Genomic DNA, 20,569 nt, shown 5'->3' with positions numbered 1-20,569 from the left:
ACTCACCCTTGCTTATCATTCCTACCTTTTCTTATTCTCTTTGCTACACCTTTGCATTTTTTTATCTCTTATTCTCTATCTCTCTCTCTTGCTTATCATTCAAACTTTTATTCTTTATCTCCACTTTCCCTTGCTTATCATTCCAACTCTTATTCTTTATCTCTACTCTCCCTTGCTTATCATTTTTCAACTCTTATGCTTATCTCTCTCTCCCCTTGCTTATCATTGCGACTCTTATTCTTATCTCTACTCTCCCTTGCTTATCATTCCAACTCTTATTCTTTATCTCTACTCTCCCTTGCTTATCATTCCAACTCTTATTCTATATCTCTTCTCTCCCTTGCTTATCATTTCAGCTCTTATTCTTTATCTCTTCTCTCCCTTGCTTATCATTCCAACTCTTATTCTTTATCTCTACTGTCCCTTTATATCATTCAACTCTTTCTCTATATCTCTACTCACCCTTGCTTGTCATTCCAACTCTTATTCTATATCTCTTCTCTTCATTGCTTATCATTTCAACACTAATTTATCTCTACCCTCCCTTGCTTATCATTTCAACTCTTATTTATGTCTACCCTCCCTTGCTTAACATTCCAACTCTAACTCTACTCTCTCTCTTCCTTGCTTATCATTTATCTTATTCTTTATCTCTACTCTCCCTTGCTTATCATTCCAACTCTTATTCTTATCTCTACTCTCCATTGCTTATCATTTCAACTCTTATTCTTTATCTCTACTCACCCTTGCTATCATTCCAACTCTTATTCTTTATCTCTACTCACCCTTGCTTATCATTCCAACTCTTATTCTATATCTCTGCTCTTCCTTGCTTATCATTTCAACACTTATTTATCTCTACCCTCCCTTGCTTATCTTTCTTCTCTATTTATATCTCTACCCTCCCTTGCTTATCATTCCAACTCTTATTCTTTATCTCTACTCTCCCTTGCTTATCATTTATCTTATTCTTTTCTCTACTCTCTACCTTGCTTATCATTTCAACTCTTATTCTTTATCTCTACTCACCCTTGCTTATCATTCCAACTCTTATTCTTTATCTCTACTCACCCCTGCTTATCATTCCAACTCTTATTCTTTATCTTTACTCACCCTTGCTTATCATTCCAACTCTTATTCTTTATCTCTACTCTCCCTTGCTTATCATTTCAACTCTTATTCTTTATCTCTTCTCCCTTGCTTATCATTCCAACTCTTATTCTTTATCTCTACTCTCCCTTGCTTATCATTTCAACTCTTATTCTTTATCTCTACTCACCCTTGCTATCATTCCAACTCTTATTCTTTATCTCTACTCACCCTTGCTTATCATTCCAACTCTTATTCTATATCTCTGCTCTTCCTTGCTTATCATTTCAACACTTATTTATCTCTACCCTCCCTTGCTTATCATTTCAACTCTTATTTATCTCTACCCTCCCTTGCTTATCATTCCAACTCTTATTCTTTATCTCTACTCTCCCTTGCTTATCATTTCAAATCTTATTCTTTATCTCTACTCTCCCTTGCTTATCATTTCAACTCTTATTCTTTATCTCTACTCACCCTTGCTTATCATTCCAACTCTTATTCTTTATCTCTACTCACCCCTGCTTATCATTCCAACTCTTATTCTTTATCTCTACTCACCCTTGCTTATCATTCCAACTCTTATTCTTTATCTCTACTCACCCTGCTTATCATTCCAACTCTTATTCTTTATCTCTACTCACCCTTGCTTATCATTTCAACTCTTATTCTTTATCATTTCTCACCCTTGCTTATCATTCCAACTCTCATTATTTATCTTTACCCACCCTTGCTTATCATTCCAACTCTTATTCTTTATCTCTACTCACCCTTGCTTATCATTCCAACTCTTATTCTTTATCTCTTCTCACCCATGCTTATCATTTCAACTATTTTTTTTAATCTCTACTCACCCTTGCTTATCATTCCAACACTTATTCTTTATATTTTAAAGGGGGATCCAAACCACATGGAAAGTTGTATTAGAGGGGAAAAGTCAGATAATTGATAGTTGAAAGTTTGATCAATATCGGACAAACAATAAGAAAGTTATGCATTGTTAAAAGCTATAAATTTTGTAATCATTATCCCCTTCACATTGGCCGCAATTATCATGGCATAGTGATATAAGGCGAGTGATAGTCTTTCCTTATACTCCAAATGGCTAATATGTCAAGTTTCAAAATTTTTCTTTAAAATCGTATTTTTCTTTCATGAGGACATAAAACAATATACCTGGTTTATATTTAGATTAACGCCCCAGGGAAATATAATTATAGGTACTTGTGAGAAACCCACAACACGGGCCTATGGGAAAGTTATCCTTTGCCCTTTGTCATAATGTGTTGCCAATTTGAAATTTGCACATCTTTAGCAAGGGATCTCAACTTTAAAGCAGCCATAAGCCCGATTTCTTTCATATCCCCACCGTTCCCTTTTACTTATTTTCCTCCTTTCCCACACAAAATTTTAAGACCAAAAAAAGACACTCAAATGAAATAAAACGAAGATAAGAGATTAATTTTACTATATAAGTCGTAATATGTTCTCCTGAATTCAAAGTCTCTCTAATAAAAATCCTACTCTCCACCGCAAACTTATCAAGATAACCATGATAACGCATAGATATGATTTGGTAGCAGTCACATTTCCCATATACCGTGTCCGCACGGCGAGTCGAAAATCATTAGACAATGCACATAAATAGGCTTCCTAATCAAAATAAACACGTGCTAAGTAAAACTGATTAAGGGTAAAATCATATGTAAAATTGGTTCATAAAAAATGTAAAAATATATGTGATGAAACTTTCAAAAGCAGGAATCAACAGGGATTTCGAGACAGCGTAGGTATATTATGTCACATTATCAAATTGATTTTTTAAAGCTTTTGTAGTTTGTATTTATTACCACTGTGCTGACCTCATCTCCAGACGCCATTTGAATTTCAAACTGGCCGCTGTTGGAACACGTATTTTAAACCCTCATCTCTTGTTCTAATAAGGTTAAATTTCCTAAAAAATGAAGTCTTCTAAAACGGGACACTCTCTCTTATCTGAAATTGTTGATCATTTTACCATGCACGTTACTGGCCGCCATATTAAAATCCAATATGGCCGAAACAGCTGAACCCATTTTTTTCATGTCTCTGGTTACAAACATCCTAGATTAACATAAACATAAAAACTTCTTAAAATTTGATCGTGTCATTTTATTAAAATTATTGGGGATTCACGTGTATCAGCTGTCATTTAAAATTCAAAATGGCCGCCATGATAGTTACATTTTGGTCAAGTTTGATGGATGTGGTAAAATTTATTCCTTAAATATACTTTATAATACATGTTTTGTTTCTACAAGCAACAACCAAAACCAAAACAATAGTACAACTATAACTACATAAACCAATACTTCCCTTAATTTACAGGCATTAGACTACAAAAATTATTAATCATTGCCATGTTGAAGGCATAAAAAATACGTTTTATTCAACAAGTCTGAATCTACATAAAGGGGCCAATAACTTCATTACTTTCAACTGAGTATAGAATGGTTTCCTCGCTTTAGACTACCGGTCTCCAGTGCTGACATCGCGATCAGCTTGTCTCACGGAGCGGGGGGTGGGGGGCATAATATGAAAATTACACCATTATATATTTACATTTCAAATTCTACAATTTCCTACAATATTGGATGCCATGTCATGTAATATGGTCGAATTGACAAAGATATGATTTTCTTTTTCGTTACTCATCACGAATCCTCTTCAATACATGAATTCAAACAGGAAATGATTCATGTATTTCAAACAACCTGCCCCCCAAAATGTTGATACACTGTCATGGTCTAAGTTCCTTAAATATGAAAATCAAACAAGTCAAAGAAGGACAAGAAACATCCAGCATGAAGTAAACTTGAAGATTAATAGGGTAATCAGTGCACCAACCTGAAATAAAAATATGAACGAAGTACGATTAGTACAATACATATAACAATGAAGGACAAACAACATGTTTATCACACTTTGCGAAAGCGAACAGTATACCAGTGGAAATGGACTTTTAAAAATTCGAATAGGTAAATTATATCGACCTCATTAAAGGACAAGTCTATCCCAGGAAAAACGTGATTTGAATAAATAGAAAAAAATCAAACAAGCATAAAGCTGATTTTTTTTATATCAAAATCGGATGTAGAATATGAAAGTTATGACATTATTAAGTTTCGCTTATTTTTCAAACAGTTGATATGCACAAGTGATGTGCCGATGAGAGCACTAGCGTACCTAAGGGGGGGGGGCAGACTCCCCCCCCCTGACGAGTCACAATTCATGCAGGGGACGTACCCCTGCTCCCCCCCGACGAATAACAACTGATCCAGGGGACGTGCCCCTCCCCTTTTAGAAGCAAAATTAATCATTTGTAATGTAAAAATGCAATGAAAACAGACGTGTGCCTTCCTTTCTTCATGGCACGAAATCCTTTATTTGTGGTTGAGGACCATTTTCTTTATTTTTTGCTTGTCAAATTTGTTTGCGGACGAAATATCCTCCAAAAAAATTGCCCCCGTTTTGGAAAATCCTGGGTACGCCGCTGGATGAGAGAGTTGATGATGTTAATCATTCACTACTTTTTTTATTGTTTGAATTATACAATTAGAATTTTCATAGCTTTTCAATAAGGACCCTCTTGGTTAAGCCACAAAATGTTAAAACAATGACAATTCCACATGTTAGGAAGGAATACAACTTTGTTTCTCAAAACAATGAGGAGAAAATTGAAATATTACATATTTCAAATAACAAAATACAAAAGAAATAGCGAGTAGCCTACGTCATCGGTTGTATAAATTGCATACTTACCAGAATGTGCGTATAACTGTTTTGTGAAATTAAGCGAAACTTAATTTTTTCAAAATATCACAACTATCTTATTTTACGATTTTGATGAGATTTTCAGCGTTCTGCTGGTTTTTCACCCCCTTTTTATTCCAATCAAATTTTTGTTGGGACGGACTTGTCCTTTAACTTTACCATGAGAGGCGGTGCAGACTCAGCTCGCGGCCTCCTGCTACAGGCCGCCCCAGCTCGCGGATCAGACTCGGCACGCGGGGTAAAAACACAGATCAGTGCAATTTACGTCATGAAACGCGCACAATTTGCCGGGGCAGACTTGAATGTGTGTTTACACTGAGAAAAATATCCGTGTCTACACCCGCGGGTCTGATCCTTCTATTTTGGCGGAGCAAAATTGCCGAGTCTGCACCGCGAGCCGGTGCAAGTTAATCGCGTTTACACGCATAAAACAGACGAAATTGCACTGACTCGCCGATCTGCACGGTATTAAACAGTATAATGTGAACACGAATGCAGTTATTGAAGTGAAACATCGGATCGGGTATGAAACAGGCAAGCTTTACAATTGTACCCATCAGTGTGCATTTCCTAGTATCAAACTTGGGATGGACTATACACTGGTGTTAATCCGGGGGGGGGGGGCACTTCCATTCACAAGTGGATACCATGCGCGACCATGGGGTCTCAAAAAGCACCCTAAACACGTAATTTCCATATTCTGAAAATGCACCCCTTAACGAGTACTGGCGTGTGAAACCCTACCCTTAACAAGTATTGGAAACAAATTGATACTGTTGGCAAATATTCCCTGAAATGAAGTACAGGAATGTTTTATTGCTAAGGGTCCTTCGGTCGTCGGCTTTACCTTATTTGGCTCAGTACGACCCAACCTTCTACAGCAAGCGCAAATAGGACTCTAAACACGTAGTGTTGGGGCAAAAAGGACATCCTTTATAAAACATTTTAATTTTTTTTTTTATCCCCGCAAATTCGACCCTAAACACGTAATTTTCCTAGCGAAATAGATACCCTTTTTTCATTATTTTTGTGTATTTGACACCCTTATCACGTTACGTACGTAACGTGCCCTATCGTGAAAAGGACATCCTTTTTACGTGTTTTTTGGGTCGCGCATGGTATCCACTCGTCAATGTAAGTGGCTCCCCGGGGTGTTAATACATATTTTGTTGCCCTTCTGATCGTGTTAGATTATGATTTGTTTAGCCTGGTTAGATTATAGGGGTTTTTCCCTGTTCAGATGACAAAAACCCTCTTTAGAGTCTGAATGATCAAAATGATAAGCATGCAAGCTAGACGGTGTGCTGCAAACAAAAGGGACTGTGCTGAAAAGCCCCACCGTTTGAGCGGGGCCACAAGTAATCCGCCCCGGGGGAGAGTCTGCCCATAACGTGATTTTCCAATTTGCTGTAACTGGATGTAATGTCAACCTACCCAAGGTAGCAACATACCTTGGCGAGAGGTCATGTGCTCGAAACTCCAGAAAATTACGGCGACTCGTCCATTTTAAAGCCATTTTGTACAAAATAAATTTGCCAAATTTCTTTTTTTTATAGGTACACATGAACGCAGTTATATTTTTTGTTAGAAAGGCGTAATATTAATTTGCTTACGGATGTTTCAAAATATGTTTTTTGTAAATTTTGCGAAAAACAAGAGAAAAGGAAATGGCTGTCCGGGGGGCTAGTTCGCTCCTATTGCGACGGGGCAGGTCCTCCACACTTTCATCTACATCATAGGCTTACAAAAATATCATTAACATGACATTACATGCAAGTAGGTCGGTATATGTGCTAAATCATGATAACTTTTCATAGACTATCGAACTCTTAAGTCGTTGTTGTTCCAATGTAAAAAAAAAAATGCTTGGTGTCTTTGAACACATTATTTTGTTTCATATAATTATCTCTGCTATTCCCAATGGGCGAAATCGCCCCGCCTATATAACCGGCGAACTTGCCCCAAGGTCATGAGGGTGGGGCAGGTTCGCCCTGTAGCCAAGATTTTCTTTACTTCCCATTTTAGCCAAAACCGTATGCATGTCCTCGTCGAAAATAAGGTATTAGGTAGATATTACCCAGACCTTTATAAAGCACGACCTTCCTGCTAAAGAAATGACTATTCTAGAAGAGCGTGAAAAAAGGGGGCGGACTCGCCCCTCTCTCCCCTAGGAAACATATATAGGAAATATCGTTGTATAAAATGTTAAGAGCGTTTTTACTGTGTTTGGTCGTTCTGTGTGGCTACTCTCCTGGACTGTCTCTTGCATTTAGCCAACCATTTGGTTATCTCCTTCTTGGTGAAGTGGTCTGTCAGTTTCCAGAACTCAAATGACGCATCTACAATTAAAAAAAAACCACAACATCTTAAAGGCGAATGAAACCTTTGAAACAAGTAGGCTTGTGTCGGAACAGAAAAATGAAATAATAAGAACAAAGAAATCTTGAGAAAAATCGTACAAATAATGAGAAAGTTATGAGCATTTGAATATTGCAATCACTAAGGCTATGGAGATCCTCCAATTGGCAATGCGACAAGGATGTGTGATGTCACATGTGAACAACTTTCCCTTTGAAGGACTATAAAATACCCTAAAAATGTCTCTCTTTGCTTTTTCTTATGGTGATACAAACTCTTTATCCATAATATATTCTTTAAAAATCTCTATTACATGCTCTCATATAGAAAAAACTCATGATCTACTGATAGCTGTGATACAAGAGGCAATTTAAGTGAAAGATATACCAAAGTAATGGGGAGAGTTGTTCACAAGTGATATCACACATCTTTGTCGCATTGCCAATTTGAGGTTCTCCACAGCATTAGTGGTCCCAATATTCAAATGCTTATAATTTTCTCAAAATTTTGTTGATCTGTTTCTTTGATTTTTCCTTTTTACACAAGCTACCTTGTTCCAAAGGTTTCATTCTCCTGTTAATGAGCATTAAATGAAAAAGACTCACATTCAGGAGGAGATTGTGTAATTGCAAAACTTCATAAAAACATGCAACGCCTCTTATATATTCATGGTTTATTCATTCCAGAGAAAAAAAAACAATACACATTTGGCAGCCAATGGCTGTAAAAAGTGTTTACAAAAATGGTTGACATAATAAAAAAACAGATTCACAATAATATATGCAGTAGTGCTAGAAAGACTTAAGAAAATCGTGGATATGAGTATTAATTTCAAACTGAATAATGGAGGGTATAATTCATTTTAAATGGAATAATAATGCATTCAAAATATAACCTAATGCATGTCAGAATAGTGAAAATAAAAAAAGATCAATTTGCGAGAAAGATGACAGCCAGTAATTTATGTTGAGTCGATATAGATAGATCAGATAAATGTAATAAAGCGATTAAAATTCAATAAATTGAAGAGAGTTGTTTAATTAATTATTGAAAGCAGTGAATAGATTACTAGTAATCGTTATTTGCCACAAAATGCAAGCAGTCTCACTTGCATTACGCAATTCATTGTAGCAGCAGTGCTGACTTTCAAAACAACTACATGTACAATATGGATCATTTTCAAACGGAGCTAGGGAAAGGCAAACATTCATTTGATAAGTAAATCCTCATTTTGTTGACCTCAAATTACCTTTGGCCTTTTCCCCAGTGACCTGAAATTGCATTTGTCTATTTTCCGATACCAGATAACCATTATATGAAATTTTCATGGAACAGCGACTTATACTTGCAAAATTATATCAAAAATTGAAAATTAATGTGGTCGAAGTTTATTGACGCTAAATAACTTTTGACCTTAATCATGTGACCTGCAACTCATGTCAGATGGTCAGTGATACTTGATCAAGTTTAATGATATAGGCCAGAGATGACATTAAAAAATCCGTAACGTTGGCGACGATTTCAATGGTAAAACTTCATTGACCCTAACTGACTTTTGACCTTAATCATGTGATCTGAAACTCATGCATGGTTATTAATATTTCCCACCTTTCACAGGGTTCTTTATTTTCAAAAAGCAAAATAAAAAAAGCACTGTATAAACATTTGCATTTTTTCAAACAAATAGTATATACACATTAACATAATTCATAATACATAGACATACAGTCAAACCGACTTGATACAATCAATAAGTTGTCACAGCTAAAGCAAATTTGGCAAGAAAAATAAGAGATCTGATACATATATCTAAGAAATGAATAATGGTAATAATTATAAAGGTAACAGATTGCCAGCCTTTTCGAAAATGTTTCTGAAACGAAACCATTTCTTTCTGAACTTATTTGCTCTGAAATTTGTTTCATATGTATATATACCATTTCATAATAAAGTTTTAAAGCCGACAGAATTGTGGTAAATGAAGGTAACTCTTTTCTCAAATTCGCTAAATATATCTATTTTCTACACAGTTTCATATGTACTACTATACCAAATTTCAACAGAGAATCTTTCATATACAATATTTTGTTGGAAAATTTAATATGAAACCACCTTTTGTTTATATCCATTGTTGCCTGAAAACGAAACAAACAAAAAGCAACCCAAAGGTCATCTCGAAAACCTAAACGACCTTTCCAGCTGACAAGAGCCTTACTTTCTTCAACTTTCAAGTTTAAAAAAGAGCGATTATATATTTGAGTAACCTACGTGTTTTCAAAACAAGGTACAAAGCTTCAGGAATGATTGGTTTAATGGATTTAGTAATTATATGTGAATCTGTGGGAAAACCAGGCCTAATTGCGTCACAAAGACCGTAATACTGTAAAAATTGGTTTGTATACCATAAACACGTTGAAATTCAAAGTATGAAAAGTAGGTAGATTTCTACTTAAAAAAACTAAAATTCCTGCAGCAGAGTCTCGAGAACACCTGTAATCTTACTGCACCTTGTAATCTTACATGCATTTGTGTAAAATTACAGAAAATAGATATTTGGTGTATGTAACCTTACTAATTTATTGTAATAAAACTGTTTTCTCCCTTTTTAAAACAGACCTGTTCTGTAAAATTCTATAAAAATTGTACAAAATCTTTCCTTTTTTACAATTTACAGAATGATTTGGTTGCTTCTTTCTATAAAATCTGTTTTTTTTTCTTCTGTAAAATCTTCTGTTTTTTCTTACAGTGTACCATCTGTTCTAAGAATGTCATTAACAAAATTTATTCCTCGCAAATCCCAAGACCTGAAATAGTTATTTATTTTTATTCGAGGGTAATTCCAGAGAGGTTAACAGGCTAGGTCATCAATTAACAATTCAAGCAAGTATGACCAAGCAAGTAAACTTCTTTCCAAAATAGATTGTAATTCGTGTCTGCCGATGTTCTGTAATAATGTGAGCCCATGTCATGCATGTAGTGAAGGTTGTGTGTTTAAGAAAACATTGAACATATGAAAGGTAAAACTGTTTTGTATGGAAGCTTAAAAGTGCCACCGAGATGTTGAGATAATTATCTCGGTAAGTCGACATCTTGATAGCAAAGGATAAGATGACGAGATCCCAGATCTCATCATGTCGACATCTTTAAGAAGAGATGATGAGATGACAGGATCCCGGATCTCATCATGTTGACATCTTGTAGAAGAGATGATGAGATGACAAGATCCCGGATCTCATCATGTCAACATCTTTTAGAAGAGATGATGAGATGACAAGATCCCGGATCTCATCATGTTGACATCTTTTAGAAGAGATGTTGAGATGATAAGATCCCGGGATCTCGTCATGTCGTCATCTTTTAGTAGAGATGATGAGATGACAAGATATCGGATCTCGTCATGTCGACATCTTTTAGAAGAAATGGTCAGATGACAAGATCTTCGATCCATGATCATGTCATCTCATCATCTCTTCCAAAAGATGTCAACATGATGAGATCCGGGATCTTGTCATCTCAACATCTCTTCTAAAAGATGTTGACATGATGAGATCCGGGATCTTGTCATCTCATCATCTCTTCCAAAAGATGTCAACATGATGAGATCCGGGATCTTGTCATCTCAACATCTCTTCTAAAAGATGTCAACATGATGAGATCCGGGATCTTGTCATCTCATCATCTCTTCTAAAAGATGTTGACATGATGAGATTCGGGATCTTGTCATCTCATCATCTCTTCTACAAGATGTCAACATGATGAGATCCGGGATCTTGTCATCTCATCTCTTTTACAAGATGTCAACATGATGAGATCCGGGATCTTGTCATCTCATCATCTCTTCTACAAGATGTCAACATGATGAGATAATTATCTCAACATCTCAACATCTAGATGGGGGGGGGGAAGATGTCCGGGGGGTGGATGTCCGGTTAGATCGGGGGGGGATGTCCGGGGAGTGGAGGGGTGGATGTCCCGGGTGGATGTCCGGGGGTGGATGTCAGGGGGTAGATGTCCTAGAGGGTACTTGTCCTAGGGGGTACTTGTCCTAAGGGGGTGGAGGTCCGGGGGTAGATGTCCAGGGGGTAGATGTCCGGATATGTTCAAAATGACCTAATATTTCCAGTGCACCTAGTAAATTTCTTTTGAACCATTAAGTGTTAAAAAATGTGTCGTCAGCATGTTGTAGTTTACTATATTTTCATTCTACATGTAAGTCAATAATATCATTGGAATGTCTAACTAAAATTCCTAATATTTCACTAGCAAGTAAAAAGAGATAGAGTGATAACGGATCTCCTTGGCGACATCCTCTTCCTATATTAAATCTTTTAATCATTTCTATATTAAATTAAAAACTACACTCAGCAAAAAAGTTCTTGGACACTTATCAAAGTTAAAATATTCCATATAGATATTTGATTAAAGGCAAATTATTGTATGTCAACATGACCAGACAATATTCCTCTTCCAGTATGACATGAAATTTTCATGTGAACAGTCATGCATGGGTGGTTAAATTATTTAAACAATAGCAATGTCAGTAAAAGAAAATTGCAAGAAATGGACCAGTCAGTGCATGGCTGGTTACAGGCATTAAACAATAGCAATGTCAGAAAAGAAAATTGCAAGAAAACATCGGTTATTCTTTCAGTTGTGAAGGTTTATGTGGCATCAATATCCATTTAACGATGAAAGCAAAGTCAAATTCAAATACCACTCTAAAAATGAAGAGAAAGTTATCCACCTTGGATGCATCACTATTCCACTGGAATTTTAAGTCAAACTTTTAGTCGATGAAAAAATTCCAATTTAAGTATCTTGGCATAAGCAAGAGAAAATTCAAAATCATGTGACCTGAAACACATACATGATGTTCAGTGATACCCGGTCATCCTTATAGCAACGTTTCATGAACTAGGCAAATATTCTTCATAAGTTTTGATGACATTTCAAAAACTTAACCTTGGTTAAGATTTGATGTTGATGACTCCGCCGCCGTCGGAAAAGCGGCGCCTATAAGTCTCGCTCTGTTATGCAGGCGAGACTATACAGTGCGTACAAAAAAAAGATTAACACTTAGAAAAAATCCTGTAAAATTATACGTTTGTAATATCCTGAAGATTTTCCACATTTTAACAATGGTACAGATCCATTTAAGCAAATGACGATATAACGGTCGAAAAATATTTCCGCTTGAGTGAGCACCACTTACTTTTGAAAAGTTAGTGAAAAATGATTTGCACAGACCTTTGAAATAGTTATGCGAAAAAAAGTAGACCTTAATCATGAAGCGCACATGGAATTTAGCTAGTAAAACCGATTTGAAGATATCCTTTACCTTTTTTAACTTGTTACCTTGCCCAAAAGACTTCGAAGAGTGCATTTCGCCCCACCCCACTCCCCCAGAAGGCAATCGTAACGATATTTGCTTTACACTGAGCTGTGATTTACATGAAATGGCTTAGGCTTGATTTTCATTTTGTTTATCATTGTCAAGCTTGGGAAAAGTGTGGAGAAACAAGTATTAAATGAGAAATGAAACGTAAACCCACTTTAAATGATAAAACCTTTGTAAAAAAATGCTGGAGATGTCTGATATAAACTTTTGTTCAGATTATGTCCTCAGATCCAGCTGGCACAAAAATGGTAAAGGTGGTGCTTACTGAGTGTTGAAATTTCAATATGGGTGGAAAAATTGTTACAAAATGCTTGAATTTATCCGATTTATTTAATTGACTAAAAGTGCAAGGGAAAGGTATGAGAAATGTTTTGCAGGGTAAGTTTGATTTCGCCCTTTCCCCTTGACACAGCGTGAAAATGAGCATTTCTGCGCAAACAGATTTCTGCGAGCTTTACAAAAATGGACAGCGCTCACTCAAGTGTAACATTCTCTCAAAACTTTTACTGTCATTGGATAGATGAGACCCAAACCCAAGATTATCTGTGAAAAAAATTACCCACATGTGGTATTTTTTCAATTCCCAGGGCTTTTTCAAAGTGTAAACTTTTTTTTTGATACGCACTGTAGACAAAATCCTGTTATCCGGAGGTGTACGGATATTCCTATTTCAGAGTATATTACCCCCCCCCCCCCACCATGATTTATAGAAATGTCACTACTCTGCCTGCAAGCGATGAATCAGTATTCAATACTCACCCATTACTATTTTCGTCAGTCTCAGGGATCCGATTGCTGTATTAGGCCTATCTACTGGTCCTTTCCCTGTCCAGCTGAGGGATGTTGCTAGCTCAGGTCTAATTATGGCCGACATACAATTGTGGACTGTCTCTTTATGTGTTTCTCCTCCGATGCGCTTTAATTTATCAAGCTTTGAAAAGAAACATCACGTATTAGATTCAAATATTAAAAAACAGGCACATTATATATTTGCTAAGCTTTCGACACTTTTAAGTGATTTTCTCAGGTCTTGAGGTACAGAAAACAAGGATCAAATTAAATACATTTTTTTTTGGCGGGTCGTAATTTGCCTTAATTCCTTCTTGCCATGATGTATTATTATTGTCATAATTGTCATAAGAGGGCGCTGTTTCAGTCAAGTCTGTGCGCCCCACTGATCTCTCCCCTAGGGGAGAGATCAGTGGTGCACACGAGTGTAATTCATCTGCGCCCAAAGCATGCCGGACAGGCGTATTAAGTAAAGATTACATGACTTTATTGATTAAAATAATTCATTAAAAATAGATCAAATGTTTGTATATCAAAAGAAAAACGATAGAGATAATGCTATGTTCATACCTTTTCATAATTAGGGCATTTGGGGAGGCTAGACTGCATTTTTGTATTTCATTTTAATTATTATTACTACCCACAATGCACTTCTGGTTTTTCTGGCAATGAACTGGCCGAAATTATGGTTAGTCTTATTTCAGGCCATTTAACTTTTGAATGAGCTGGGCCAGAATGTGATTAACACATCAAGTCTAAATGCACTGTTAATTGTGACTAATGTCTGTGAATTAAAGCAAAATCTATCGAGGGATTGATATTTAATGATTTTTTTATTAGCTATGATATAACACGTGAGTGAATGGGGGTCTGTAATACTCATGTGTGCCCCTTAGTACTAGTTTAACGGCGGCTAAAGGGTATACAGATCAACATAGGTAATGATAATGATATTAATAGCTGGATTTATATAGCACTTTTTGTCTGACGATACAAAGTGCTTGATATTGTTAACCCGGCTATAGCTCGAGCTACCAAAACCGGCGCACAGTATACATGGTATACATGCAAGGAATTAATTCTACCGGGCCGTTCCCATTCAACTCACCTGAGTCGAGTGCAACAAAGTGTGGATAAATTTCTTGCTGAAGGAAAACAGACCATGGCTACGATTCGAACCGAAGACCCTCTGTTTGAAAGAGGAGAGTCCGAACCCCTAGACCACGACGCGCCCATGCACCAGGGATAGGGGAAGACGGGGTAAGTTGAGCACATAATGGAAAGTTGAGCCACCAGCCCCAGGCCAATGTTTAAAGAGTCAGACATTGTGGTGGTGAATGTATTGATGACCCATTGCATAAGAAATGTGAGGATATGAAAATATCACATGTTAAGTTTGGACTGGGGTAGGTTGAGCCAACCAACAAAGGTCAAGTTGAGCCAAGGTAATTAATATGGGAATGTAAAATAACTTGAAAAGCCATTGATATGGAGGTAGAAAGGATGAAATTCACAAGACATTATGTTTTACCTTTAGAGGATGTTAGTATTTATAGAGAATTATTAGCAAGTGAAAAGACTTTAAATAAAAAATTGTCATGCTGGTTCTTGTCCCATACCTTTTGTACACATTTTTGTGGCTCAACTTTCCCCAGAAGGTGGCCTAACTTACCCCAGAAGGTGGCTCAATTTACCCTACCCCATGGGTGGGGTAAGTTGAGCCATTTGACTTTTTTTTCCAAGGTGACGGTGAATTTCAGTTTGGGGATAGAATATTATGATATAAGGTAACAAGTGGAATGCCTCTGGCCGTCTCACCTGCATCACGCGATTCAATATAGCAGCAGTGCTGACGAAAATTACTAGAAAATAATTATTCACAAAAAAACCATTCATATAATGATACAATACTATGTTCATTGACATTTGACCTTGATCATGTGACCTAAAACTTGTCAGTGATACTTGATTACCCCTATATCCACATTTTATACACTATATCTAATAGTAATAATAATAATAGACAGTTCTTGTATAGCGCATAACACATTATAAATAACGTATTTATGCGCTTCCAAAGGACTTGGATATTATTACCCTGGCTTTAGCCCCGCAGCCTTTTACAGCGCTGGGGCATTTCAAGGAATAAATTCCTGCCAGGTACCCATTCACCTCACCTGGGTTGAGTGCAGCACAATGTGGATGAATTTCTTGCTGAAGGAAACTACGCCATGGCTGGGATTTGAACCCACGACCCTCTGTTTCAAAGTCCGGAGACTAATCCACTGGGCCACAACGCTTTGAAAGTTTGAAACTTTGAAAGTTATGACAGCAATCTAATAATTACCTCTAAAATGGCCAAAGTTCAATGACCTTAAATGATGTTTGACTTTGATCGTGTGACCTGAAACTCGCACAGGAGGTTCAGTGGTAATTGATTACTCTTATGTTTAACTTTCATGAGGCAGATCCATAACGTTCAAAGTTATGATCGTAATTCAACAGGGGGAGCGTTTCATGTAAGGACTTGTCGGACGTTTTATCCGACAAGTCCTGTTTTATCCGACAGTTACCATAGTAACAATGCTTCTCAGCCAATCAAAATCAAGGAAAGTTGTCAAGTCTGACAACTTGTCAGACACAAATGTTGATGAAACGCTCCCCAGATACACCCATTACGGCCAAAGTTCATTGACCTTTGACCTTGGTCATGTGACCTGAAATGCGCACAGGATATTCAAAGATACTTGATTACTCTTATGTCAAAGTTATATGAACTATACCAATAAACTTTCAAAGTTATGATGGTAATTTAACAGATACCCCCAATTTGGCCAAAGTTCAGTGACCCTAAAAGACCTTTGACCTTAATAATGTGACGTGAAACTCATGCAGGATGTTCAGTAATACTTGATCAACCTTATGTCCAAGTTTAATGAACTAAGTCCATATACTTTTTAAGTTATGATGTCATTTCAAAAACTTGACCTCATGTCAAGCGTTCTCTGTTACTAGTGAACAACAACTAGACAGCCTAGTGATACACTTTACTCCAACTTCGTTCTGAGCCAGTCTCCTTTGTCTCCAAACATATTTATCAAAGCACTTTTTTCTGCGTATCCACTGGATCTCGCAGTTCTCCAGGACTGGAGGAAATCAACAGAAGAAGAAGAAGTTAAGATTTAATGTTGACGCCACTGCCTCCTCCGCCGTCGAAAAGCGGCGCCTATAGTTTCAATCTGCTATGCATGCAGGTGAGACAAAAAATGTTTCACAAGATTTAAATTTCAAGAAAAATGTACTTAGTTCTACAAGATTATGAATTATATAAGTTCTAACATGAAAAAAGCAAAAAGTGGGTCAATTTACCCCGCTTTTTCTTACATGTAGCTAGACAAGACCCCTGCTAAGCAATTATTTGGATGCGGGACTTATTGATATTCACGTTCATTCAGGATTCGTGCAGGCGCGGATCCAGGAGGGGGCCGAGCCGGCCCCGCCCCCCCCCCCCTATTTTTTGACAACCTGCAGAAAAAAGTGTACTCTTTACCTTGATAGAAACTACGAAAAATAGAAAGAAAAGTAAGAAAGAGGTATTTTACCCATGATGTGTAATTTACAGCCACGTAACGACCGGCCCGACCCCGAAAGGATACAAAAAAAGGTGAGGGGAAGAATTGGAAATAGACTATGGAAAAAATGTTCGCTCACGCTTCGCGCTCGCATTGCCTGTGTAATGAATCCCAATCAAGACTAGGGTTAAATGACACTAATATATAACCAATATTTATATATACAATATATCCAGTTCTGATATCAATTTGCACACAATTTTTTAGCTCGCACATCAAGCTTTCAGTATTTTGTTTGATTTACACAAATTGTTAAAGGGGAAGTTCACCCTGACAAAAAGTTTATTGTAAAAATAGCAGAAAATATAATAAAAAACATTGCCGAAGGTTTGAGAAAAATTCATCAAATAATTAAAAAGTTATTAGAATTTCAATTATTTGATTTGTGACATCATATGCGAGCAGCATTCCTACATAGCGAATGGTAAAAAATCAATGAAATTTCATTTTCTCAGAAAATTAAAAATGGTTTTTCACTGTACCTTATGTATATCAATAGACAAATCATTTCACACCCGATCATGAATAGAAAACAAAATTAAGTCATCAGGAACCATGCAAAATTTCAAATTCATGCATTTTATATTACATAACACATGGGGCAGCTGCTCGTTTATGACGACACAAATCCAAAACTTTGAACTCTAATAACTTTCTTACTCTTTGACGGATTTTCCTCAAACCTTCACCAATATTTTAAAATATTTTTTCTGCCATTTTTACAACAAGGTTTTCTTCAGGGTGAACTTCCCCTTTAATGTGTATCAAAATGTTCAGCTCGCGCTGCGCGCTCGCATTGTTTGATTTGTGAGAAACCTATGCTCTTTGGAAATTCTTACCAAATTTTGTCAAAATGCTCCTTTGTCATGACAGTATATCAAAAAATTAAGCTCATGCTTCGCGCTCGCATTTAATTGTTTGAGACACACAGCTTGTTTACTTAAACAAAAACATGCTTAGACTGTTAATTTTTTTCAGGTCGGAATGTCAGAAATTTTGAACTCGCACTTCGCACTCTCATTATTTAATTGGTGATACTTGTATCCTCTTCATTAATCACTAAAACAGTCCCGCTAATTGAGTCACTTTTCACGTTACTATATGATTCGCGCTCGCATTGTTTATTCGGATACTTATCTTTGTTCATGATTATAAGAACTGCTATAAATCTTCAGTTCTAAGGACATAAAGTATCAAAGATTTTTAGCTCACGCTTCGCGCTCGCATTATTTATTAAGAGCACATGAGATACCTTATATTGTTTATAGCAATAAACACTAACATATACTTAAAACTTCAGTCTTTAGTTAGGAATACCCCCTAAAAAAAAGCCAGATTGTAGCGGCCAATCGAGAAAAATGTTGATCAAAATATTTTTCGGCCCCCCTATTGGCGAAAGCTGGATCCGCCCTGTCGTGATATGTGGAAGTTAACTGAACGACGCACATTACAATAGGTTCCGGTCATATCAAGGATAAGAAAAAAATATGTATATGTATATTGTTATACTTAGCAAAAATGCAGTTAAAGTCAGCTACAGCTGCATGAGAAACATGGAAAAAAGTTATGTTTCCTCAAAACAATTCTTATATTTCCATAATTTCATTAAATAAACTTGTTTTCACCGGTTTCCCCACAGAAGCTATCGCATGGTTAACAAAAGACTTAATACATGGCTGATCGTCAAGAAAACGGCGTGTCGAGTGAGTTTGAACGCTAGCCTGTAAAACCGCTTCATTTCAATGAAGCGGTTTTTTTAATCGCTCACTCATGCGTGAATGAGAAATAATGTTAGTAATTTCAAATGAAAGAGGAGATTCTAAGCTTTATAATGGTAGGTCATTTGTCTATTGTATTTGTGATTAAGTTATGATAAATCATCGATAAATCTCGGTTTCGTTTTTTGCGGGGCGCACTGTTTATATATATACATATATATATCTATACAATGTGGAGCGTTGTGGCCAAGTGGAGTGGATTAGTCTTCGGACTTGAAACAGAGGGTAGTGGGTTCGATTTTTTTTTCTAAAATCTAAAAAAAAATCCCAGCCATGGCGTAATTTCCTTCAGCAAGAAACTGATCCACAATGTGCTGCACTCAACCCAGGTGAGGTAGATGGGTACCGGTGGGAAGTAATTCCTTAAAAAGCTGTGTGCGCTATGAAGGCCTAGCTAAGCCGGGTAATATAGGAGCGCCTTGAGCACCTAACAAGCTGGATATGCGGATATGTATGTATATATATATATATATATATATATATATATAATATATGTATATATATATATATATATATATATTATGTATATATATATATATATATATATATATAATATATTATGTGTGTGTGTGTGTGTGGGTGCGTGCGTGTGTGTGTACATGAAAATATAATACAATTGTCATTGGAACTGGGAGAAATAAAAAAAAGAAGAATATTTCTCCGCCCTCCCAAATAAAATAAGAAGATGTAATCTAATATACATTATATGAATATCACTATCAACTTGAAAAAAAAATTAGTAGGGCCTAATAAAGAGTCAACCACAAAGGGAGTCGTGCATTCAAGAAATAGAGTTATATTTTTCCTCTTATATTCATCAAGGGAAAGTTTGCTTTGATCTAAGATCACAAGATGTTATATCTTGCAGACAGTATTTTATTTTGTCTTCTGTTTTCCAGTATTTGAAATTATGTTCTTAGTCCATGTGTTCGGGTGTTTGTAAAAAAAAGTCTCACCAAAGGTTTTCGATATTCAAGATATTGGAGAAGTTCGTCAAATTGCTGCAAGGCTTCACTCGACGAAAAAGGTAGCATGTCAATAACATCCTTTGGCGTGGCTTGAGCCTCTCCTCCATGCAGTGTCTGACTACGACTCGAACTAAGGCTTGGTCCTTCATGTTTTTCTTCTAAAGCTGCTTTGAGCATGTTGAGCATGGTCCTCATTTCATCACAGTCTTTCTCCATACGGTCCATCCGACGAGCTATATCTGGAGAATCTCGGTGCGCTGATAGAGCCGTATCTGGAGTAACTCAGAAATGAAAGCATGTGGTATTTGCCGATTTATCCATTGTCAACTTGACTGTCACAAAAACAAAACAGCATTTCGTCCACAACGATCAATGCAATAATAGAAAGATGGCTTGTACCGAAAGGGTGGGTAGCATAGGCGGATCAAGGGGGGGGGGGTTGGCGGAGCAAAAAAAGGAAAAGAAAGAAAAAAAAACAGAAAAAAGAAAGAAAAAGAGAGGAGAAAAGAGAAGAGGAAGACGAGTGAATGAAAAAAGATAAGGGGGAGACTTGGAAAATAAATAGAATCTTTCATGTCACTATAACATTTTTCGCTCGCCATTCGCATTGCCTGTGATTTTCATATCTTGTACAATATGGAGTTTAAGTATCAAGTTTGGAAGTCATATTTCACCTCGGAAATCGAACTTTCATTATTTTGTGTGATTTACAAATTGATTCTTTAAAAAGTGCTTTGTAGAATT

At 36.5% G+C, this 20,569-nt stretch overlaps 1 protein-coding gene across 1 annotated transcript; it reads right to left on the bottom strand.

Moving 5' to 3' along the window:
* Positions 1–2,917: 2,917 nt before the first annotated feature.
* LOC121406140 lies at positions 2,918–20,102 on the bottom strand. The gene is made up of 4 exons (XM_041597159.1): positions 19,814–20,102; positions 13,418–13,589; positions 7,124–7,241; positions 2,918–3,975 (listed from the first exon to the last, which is right to left on the bottom strand). The coding sequence occupies exons 1-4, from the start codon at positions 20,048–20,050 to the stop codon at positions 3,963–3,965; spliced, it is 540 nt and encodes a 179-aa protein (XP_041453093.1). The 5' UTR covers positions 20,051–20,102; the 3' UTR covers positions 2,918–3,962.
* Positions 20,103–20,569: the final 467 nt, after the last annotated feature.

Source organism: Lytechinus variegatus, chromosome 19, assembly GCF_018143015.1.
Source record: "Lytechinus variegatus isolate NC3 chromosome 19, Lvar_3.0, whole genome shotgun sequence".
Taxonomy (NCBI): Eukaryota; Metazoa; Echinodermata; class Echinoidea; order Temnopleuroida; family Toxopneustidae; genus Lytechinus; species Lytechinus variegatus.
Note: the sequence above shows the minus strand (reverse complement) of the source record. Positions and strands in the feature narration are given on the sequence as shown.

Coding starts and splice junctions, on each gene's coding strand:
- LOC121406140 (XM_041597159.1), bottom strand. CDS start 20,050: ATGGACCGTATGGAGAAAGACTGTGATGAAATGAGGACCATGCTCAAC. Junction 13,590..19,813: donor TTGAATATCGAAAACCTTTG/GTGAGACTTTTT, acceptor TTCTTTTCAAAG/CTTGATAAATTAAAGCGCAT. Junction 7,242..13,417: donor ACTGACGAAAATAGTAATGG/GTGAGTATTGAA, acceptor TTTTAATTGTAG/ATGCGTCATTTGAGTTCTGG.